The 8,356-nt window shown below is 54.1% G+C and overlaps 2 protein-coding genes across 2 annotated transcripts in view; both read left to right on the forward strand.

Annotated features, from left to right (window-relative positions):
- OAF (out at first homolog) overlaps positions 1-3,264 on the forward strand; it is a gene marked incomplete at its 5' end in the record, with an annotated part of 12,190 nt that extends 8,926 nt beyond the window's left edge. The window contains 3 exons of the mRNA XM_031064450.1: positions 301-435; positions 1,299-1,479; positions 2,975-3,264. Coding sequence (XP_030920310.1) covers positions 301-435; positions 1,299-1,479; positions 2,975-3,264 — 606 coding nt within the window. The remainder of the gene's footprint in view (positions 1-300; positions 436-1,298; positions 1,480-2,974) is intronic.
- A 4,929-nt stretch (positions 3,265-8,193) lies between these two features.
- The window catches only part of POU2F3 (POU class 2 homeobox 3), a 49,200-nt gene continuing 49,037 nt past the window's right edge, over positions 8,194-8,356 (forward strand). Inside the window, 2 exon segments of the mRNA XM_014310822.2 lie at positions 8,194-8,261; positions 8,263-8,348. Of these exon segments, the coding sequence (XP_014166297.1) occupies positions 8,194-8,261; positions 8,263-8,348 (154 nt within the window).

The following is an 8,356-nucleotide window of genomic DNA, read 5'->3' on the forward strand; positions in this document are numbered from 1 at the left end:
CAGACCCCAGCAGGACAGGAGAAAGAATTTTATAGATAAGATACAATAAACAACCTTGAGACTGAGAACTGAAGAGCTCTGACTCCTTCTTCAAGTGTTGGGCTGGGAAAAGAGACTTTTAAACATTTCTTGGGGTCACTCTGAGCAGCGAGAGACCCCGACACTCAGGCAGCACAGGCAGGAGACCTTTGGCTTTGTTTTAGGGCTGGAGCCTTTCTCTTTGACCCCGACCTCTCAGTTCACCTTGCCAATGCCAAAGATTTGCAGCTCTCACTGTTGTTATTTCTCTCCCTGTGTCAGGAGGTGAAGATTTTCCGTGCCTTAATCCTGGGGGAGCTGGAGAGGGGCCAGAGCCAGTTCCAGGCCCTGTGCTTTGTGACCCGGCTGCACCGCAACGAGATCATCCCCAGCGAGTCCATGGCCAAGCTGCGCCAGGTACAGGCTCCCTCCTCCCCTCCAGCCAGCAATCCTCTGAGTTTTCCTGCCTGGATGCCCTCCTCAGGCTGTTCCCTGGCTGCTCAGCTCTTCAACCCACCTCTGACCACCCCTCCTGCTTGAGGGGTTTGGTATTAAACTGAGTTTGTCAGTGCTATTGATCCAGATTTAGTTGAGCCTCATTTGTGTAGTGGTTTAGTTGAGCCTAATTTGTGCTGGGGTGTGAAAATCCCTGCCCCAGTGAAGCCAGGACTGATCTGGGACCATTTATCAGGACAAAGCATGGAGAAACCACCACAGGCAAGGGTAAAACATCGTGGTTTTAGTACCAGCAGTTACAGGATGCAGGTGCACATCTGTTGTCACATCTGGTGTTGGCACCACATCTGTAAGGAACGAGGTGCACCCAGGATTGAAGTTGTGGTGATTTCCTCTGCAGAAAAACCCCCGGACAGTGAGGCAAGCAGAGGATGTGCGAGGCCTGGAGCACCTCAGGGATACCAAAACCTTGAGGGGTTTGGTATTAAACTGAATTTGTCAGTGCTATTGATCCAGATTTAGTTGAGTCTTGTTTGCGTTGTGCTTTAGTTGAGCCTAATTTGTGTCAGGGATGTGAAAACCCCTGCCCCAGTGAAGCCAGGACTGATCTGGGACCATTAATCAGGACAAAACATGGAGAAACCACCACAGGCAAGGGTAAAACATCGTGGTTTCAGTACCAACAATGTTATTTTAAGGTGCCTCTCACCCAGGTAGGACGCAGGTGCACATCTGTTCTCACATCTGGTGGTGTTAGCACATCACATTGTGCTCTAAGGAACGAGGTGCAGCCAGGATTGAAGTTGTGATGATTTCCTCTGCAGAAAAACCCCCGGACAGTGAGGCAGGCAGAGGAGGTGCGAGGCCTGGAGCACCTCAGCATGGACGTGGCTGTGAACTTCAGCAAGGCTGCCCAGCTGAGCTCCCACATCCACAACGTCTGCGCGGAGGCCAGGGAGGCCATTTACACCCGGGAGGAAGATGTCAAGTTCTGGCTGGAGAAAGGTGATTTCCCTGCAGCTGCTGCTGTCAGCAGGCTGGCACGGTGCCGTGCTGGCTCCTGCCAGGTTTCTGGGGATCAGCACGGATTGTTTTGGCTCTGAGGCACATGTGTCACCCTGCCCTGTGTGTGAGCAGATCTCGCTCCTCCTGCTGGCGCTCCCTGAGTGAACCTAATTTGGGATTTTAAAAGTGACCTTTTCACCTCCTCCACAAACCCAGAGGAGAGACATTGGCTTTGTGTCTTCTGGCTTACTGTCCCCAGCGTCTTTTGCTCTCCTGTGCTTCCTATTCACATTTAAGTCCCTGGAGATGCTCTGTCCAACCTCCTCCTTGACCTGAGGACTGTGCAGAGATACCAGAGCTGGCTTTGGTGGCTGTCTCCTTTGGCTTAATCTCATGGCAGCACCCTGAGGAGTGTCTGTTCACCCTGAGGGATGCCTGTTCACCCTGAGGAGTGTCTGTTCACCCTGAGGGATGCCTGTTCACCCTGAGGGATATCTGTTCACCCTGAGGGATGCCTGTTCACCCTGAGGAGTGTCTGTTCACCCTGAGGGATGCCTGTTCACCCTGAGGGATGCCTGTTCACCCTGAGGAGTGTCTGTTCACCCTGAGGGATGCCTGTTCACCCTGAGGAATGCCTGTTTGAGGTGCTGCCGGACTTTGCTTTCCTTGGGGTCTTTTATTTCTCCCGTGGTTCCCATTCAGGTTTTAGTCCCAACAGCCCTTGGAAGCATTTTCCAACCTCCTCCTCAGCCTGGGAGCCACGTTGGGGATGAATTTAGTGGCCCTTCCCTCCACCCTGAGCTCTGTCTGTCCTTGCCCCTGCAGGAATGGATGGCTCCATGTTCGAGGTGCTGCCACAGAGCTCGGACCTTGCTTTCCTTGGGGTCTTTTATTCCTCCTGTGGTTCCCATTTAGATTTAAGTCCCAACAACCCCTGGAAACATTGTCCAACCCCCTCCTCCTCAAGCTGGGGGTGACTTTGGTGGCTCTGTCCTTTGGTGTCCCTCCACCCTGATCCTGTGTGTGCTTGCTCTTACAGGAGTGGACGGCTCCATGTTCGAGGTTCTCCCCCAGGGCTCGGACCTGCCAGACCTTGCTTTCCTTGGGGTCTTTCATTCTCCCATGGCTCCCATTCAGATTTTAGTCTCAACAGCCCTTGGAAACATTGTCCAACCTCCTCCTCACCCTGGGAGCCGCATTGGGATGGCTTTGGTGGCTCTGTCCTTTGGTGTCCCTCCACCCTGATCCTGTGTGTGCTTGCTCTTACAGGAGCGGACAGCTTCATGTTCAAGGTGCTGCTGCAGAGCTCGGACCTTACTTTCCTTGGGGCCTTTTAGTCCTCCTGTGGTTCCCACTCAGATTTAAGTCCCAACAGCTTCTGAAAACGCTCTGTCCAACCTGCTCCTCACCCTGGGAGCCGCGTTGGGATGGCTTTGGTGGCTCTGTCCTTTGGTGTCCCTCCACCCTGATCCTGTGTGTGTTTTTCCCCCCGCAGGAGTGGACGGCTCCATGTTCGAGGTTCTCCCCCAGGGCTCGGACCTGCCGGAGCTGCAGCGCTGCCGGCATTGCCCCGAGCGCTGGCGGCCGTGCCTGTGCAGCTACTCGCTGAGCATCGAGTGGTACCCCTGCATGCTCAAGTACTGCAAGAGCCGCGACGCGGCGGGCAGGCTCAGCTCCTACAAGTGCGGCATCCGCAGCTGGCCTCGTGGCCTTTCCTGGCCTCCCTCCCCACACGGGACCCTGCCCGGGCTCAGCTCGCCGGCTGGTGATGCTCTGGCTCCCTGAAGCAGGAGATGCAGGTTTTGGGGTGAAGCACAGGGAAAAGGGGGGTGCTGCCCTGCTCTGCAGCCTCGAGCCGAGCGGGCAGGGCGAGGATCTTGCTGACCTGACATCTCTGCTGCTGAAGAGCCCCCTTTGCTGCCTTCACCACCTCCTGGTGACACATCCACGGGGAAACAGCTGATTTTTGGGACCACAGCCCCTGAACAAGGAGGCTTTGAAGCCCACCCAAAGCAAGAGCCTGCCTGTAGCTTTTCCTAGTGCCTGACTGGCTGTTATATCCCCCTGTGGATGGAAGATACACCAGGGGGAATAACCCAGCATCTCATGCCCCTGAAGGGCTGGTAATTAGGGCTTTAATTAATCCCTCTCTAGACTAGTGAAGGCCCAACTTTTTGTGTTGGTCTTGTGACTGTTCCACTAAGAAAGAAGCACCCAGACACTCGTGACTGCCACCAAACCCTGTGGTTGGAACGGGGAGAGGAGGATCCCAGGTGGGGTTTTGAAGGAGACAGGATTCTACATCCACGTCCAGTTTTGTGTCCTGCTCTGCCAGCCATTCACAAGAAGCTCTTAAATAACTGTACTGCTTTGCTGTGCCTTGGTTTCCCCCATATGTTAAACAAGGGTGACGCTGAAGTTGTCCTTGGCCCTTGGAATATTCCTGGAGGGATCAGACAAAAAGCACTGGAAGTGCTGCTTGGGTCTGTGTCCTCTTCCACTCAACTTAGGACAAGCACAGAGGGGAGAGAAGCTCTTGGGGTCTTGAGGAGCCCCTGTGCCTCGTGGTGAAAAGCCTTCACAATGTGCCTTTTTGCCTAAAATACAGGAATTTTTGCAAAGAAGTAAAAAAAAAAAAATAATTTGGTCACAATTATTTTTGTATCGATCACTTAAGGGGGGTGGGGGGAGAAGGGAAAGGTATTTTAATATTGGAACATGAAGTAAAACACAGTTGAAATGATTTTTTTTTAAAAAGACAAATTATTTATCATTTGTAAGGTAAAATAAACTGATTTTTTAAAGCATCCTTGGCCTAGAAGTTTCTCTGTGCATGATACTCAGTGTGTGAATTTAGATTTGTTCTTTTAGGGGTAAATCTCAAACCTGCACCTGGTGAAGAGCCGTGGATTGGGGGAGAACATGCAGGAATTTTGGGCTCAGCAAAAATTTTGGACTCCCTCCATAGGGAGACAGGTTTGAGGCTTGTAGGGGAAGGTTTGGCTCATCCCAAGCAGTTGTGGGGGCTTTGAGCTCGAGCTCTGCTGGATAAACCCATCCCTAGGAGCAGGTCCTGGGGGCTGGGGGCTGCTCCTCTCACCCAGTGGTGCCACGAGGCTCCTCTGGGTGTGGAAAATATTCCTGGTGAATAGAGAAAATATTCCTGGTGAATAGAGAAAATATTCCTGGTGAATACAGAAGATATTTCTGGTGAATAGAGAAACTATTCCTGGTGAATATAAAAAGTATTCCTAGTGAATAGAGAAAGGGTCCTGGCAAATACAGAAAATATTCCTGGTGAATAGAGAAACTATTCCTGGTGAATATAAAAAATATTCCTGGTGAATAGAGAAACTATTCCTGGTGAATATAAAAAATATTCCTGGTGAATAGAGAAAATATTCCTGGTAAATAGAGAAAGTATTCCTGTTGAATAGAGAAAATATTTCTGGTGAATACAGAAAATATTCCTGGTGAATTCTTCCAGGAAAAATTAAATTTAAAACAGATAAAATTTAAATTTAAAATAGCTCCAGCTGAAGAGAGGGCGGCACTTTGGGGCCAGCCCGGAGCTGCCGGCGGCTGCTGGAGGAAGAAATGAAATGTGGAGCTCTGATTCCCTCTAGTGTGGGGAATGCAGGGATGGCACCAGCACCTCCAGCTTTTCTCTGCTTCACCCACCAACAATTCATACTGGGGCAGGGGGAGCAGGGGGTTGTTCTGTGCTGTCTGTGGGGTTTTGTTTCCCAGGAATTGGGGTTAAACCCCCCAGCTCTGGGGCAGGCTGTGAGCAGGGCGGGGATGCATCCCAGGCATTGCTGTCCCTTCCCGCGTGTCGGGGATGTCGGGACAGACACGGGCTGGCTCTGGGAGAGTCGGGACCCATCCCAGCGAGCCCTCGTGGGCTTTAGTTTGGAATTCCGAGGCTCTGGAGCGGCCGTAGCCAGGGATGCTCGTGGTCCAGCCGGTCCCTGCAGGATCGCAGGATGTCCCCAGCCCTCCCAAAAATAAAAAATAAATTAATAAAATTGGGGATTTTTTGTAGCGTCTCGCTGCAGGTTGTGCTTCCAGGGCCCGTGCCAAGGCCGTGTCCCATAAATCAGGTGCTGCCTGCAGAGTTTATCCAAGAGACACCCGGAGCAGCAGGGGAGGAAGAGCACGGAGCCTGCAGTGAGGAGGGGAGTGGATAGGTCATTGGTGACCACACGGAAAAGAAAGAGCAGCGTGTTTGATGGTGTCTGGGCGTGATTTTAGCAGAGATCAGAGTAAAACCAACCCTGCCTTGCCTGATCATCTCATTTCCACAGCAGAAAGAAGCGGTGATGCTGCGATCCATCCCCTGATTTTCATAAGGAGGTGTGTTCTCTCAAAGCTCGGGGCACTCAAGGGGATGGGCTTGGGGAGAAAATCATCTAAATATTCAATTTTTTTCCCCGCTGTTTCATTGAGCACAACATAACAGCCAGAAAAAGTAATTCGCAGCCGTGTCTGGGGCCAGGAGAGGGCACTGGTGCCCTGCCCGTGGCCGGGACAGCATCCCTGCCCAGAGGATGCCCGGGATTCCTGCCCGGCTGGAGATGCCACCGGCAGAGCCCTCCTGGTGGGCTCTGGAGAACGGGAGAAGCGCCAGGAAGAGCAGGGAGAGATGAGAAACTCCTGCTTGGTGAACAAAAGCTGCTCTGATGTGGGGCAAGGAGAGCTCCCGTGGTCGCCAGCCTTTCAAGCTGGCCGGGAGCCACCGGCAAATAAATTCCTGTTTGACGCAGTGAAGACACCCGATCACGTCAGGCTTCGGGATGGGGAAAACCCAGAGAAAAACGCACGAGAAGAGGGCGGCAGCTGCCCAGGAGCGCCGCAGGGCTCGGTGGCTGCAGGGGTGGCAGCAGTCCAGCGGCTGCCCGTGCCAAGCTGGTGCCACCTCGCTGCTTCCTGGAGGCTGAAACCTCCCCTGCCCTGGAGAGAAATGCCAGGGCGAGCCGGGAACCCCCAGCTCCCCTGCAGTTGTTCCTCGTTAGGGTTTGGCTGAGCTCCTCCGCCCTGTCCCGGGGATGTCCTCGCTGCCCATGCCGCGGGACGGGGCTCTGCAGGTGAGGCTGGAGATCCTGCCCGCCCACCCATCCCTTGGGAGAAACCTGTCTTTCCAGGGAGGGAGAGCGGCGTGTGGGAAAGCCGAGAGCCCTGGAACGCGAATTACCCAGCCAGAGAGAGATGAATGTGCGATAGCCCGTACCTGGCAGCTACTAATTGAGCGTTAACGCTTTCAGCAGCTCGGCACTGTCACACCGGTGTCCCCAGGGCTGCCGGGGTCACCAGGGTGGCACATGGCAGGGACAGGCAGCAGCTCTGTCCCTGTCACACAGCTCAGGCTCTGGCCTCTGGCTCTTTCTGCAGAAGAAGCCAGCGTTAGGGGATTTTTTCTTGCCTGGCTTCTCTGGAAGTATTGACTTTTATTCCCACGTATTTACTGCAGCTTGAAGCAGCGGGGATGAGGAGGAAGAGGCAGAGATGGAGCACATCAGGAGAGCAGGGTGTCCATGTGCCAGCCTTTCTCTTTACTATTTATTATTTAACCCTGCTCTTTATCTCCAGCCAACACGGGTTTCTTTGATGCTTTTCACTTTCCTTTTTCGTGCTGCTTCACTCAGCATCGAGGCCCAGCCCAGCCTGAGAGGACACAACAGCCCAGGATTACCAGAGTGACCCAAGGAGATGGGGGTGTTTAGCCTGGAGAGGAGGAGGTTCAGAGGTGACCTGAAGGGAGGCTGCAGACACCAGGCAGCACCGACAGAACCAGAGGACACAGGCTCAAGCTGCCTCAGAGAAGGTGTAGGTTGGATATTGGGAAGAAATTTTTCACTGAAAGAATAATAAAGCACTGGAATGCTCTTCCCAGGGAGGTGGCGGAATCACCATCTCTGAATGTGTTTAAAAAAAGACTGGACGTGGCACTTGGTGCTACCGTCTGGTTGGGGGGTTAGGGCATGGGTTGGACTCGATGATCATAGAGGTCTCTTCCAACCCCATTATTCTGTGATTCTGTGAAATTTCTGTTCATTCACTGGCACACCTGCCCTGGGGGCAATGCCCACCCGGAGGTGCTTAGGGCCAATCCAGCCCAGCCTGAGAAGACACAACACCACAGAATGACCCCAAATCTCTGTTCCTTCACTGGCCCACCTTCCCTCAGGGCAATGCCCACCTGAAGGTGCTCGGGACAGGTCCAGCCCAGCCTGAGAAGACACAACACCACAGAGTGACCCCAAACCTCTGTTCCTTCACTGGCACTCCTGCCCTCAAGGTGCTGCCCACTCGGAGGAGCTCAGGGCCGGTCACAATGCCACAGAGTGACCCCAAATCTCTGTCCTTTCTCTCATCCACCTTCCCTCGGGGCAATGCCCACCTGGAGGAGTTCAGGGTCGGTCCAGCCCAGCCTGAGAGGACACAACAGCACAAAATGACCCCAAATCTCTGTCCCTTCTCTCATCCACCTTCCCTCGGGGCAATGCCCACCCAGAGGATCTCAGTGCCCAAAGGGGGCTCGGGCAGGGCTTTGGGGCAGGTGCTGCGGGTGCTGCCCGAGCTCTGCCGAGGGCGGAGCGGTTCGGAGCGCTGCTCTTTCCTTCCTGCCCTCCTTCCCACCCCACCCCGCAGCCTGGCAGCGCTGCAGGGACTCATCCATCCCCCAGTTACTAATATGCAAATGGCAGCGTTTGCATGGGCCTGACGCCAGGCTGCTGGGTGTCAGGGCAGCTGAGGGAGCCGGAGGTGGGGCGAGGCGTGGCAGCGCCGCATGCTCACCTGGCCCTGCATGGCAACAGGCAATGGAGCTCTAGGTGCCTTGGGCTGCGGACCCACGGCCGCTTCCAGAGGCAGCGGG

Source organism: Geospiza fortis, unplaced genomic scaffold (assembly GCF_000277835.1).
Source record: "Geospiza fortis unplaced genomic scaffold, GeoFor_1.0 scaffold110, whole genome shotgun sequence".
NCBI lineage: Eukaryota > Metazoa > Chordata > Aves > Passeriformes > Thraupidae > Geospiza > Geospiza fortis.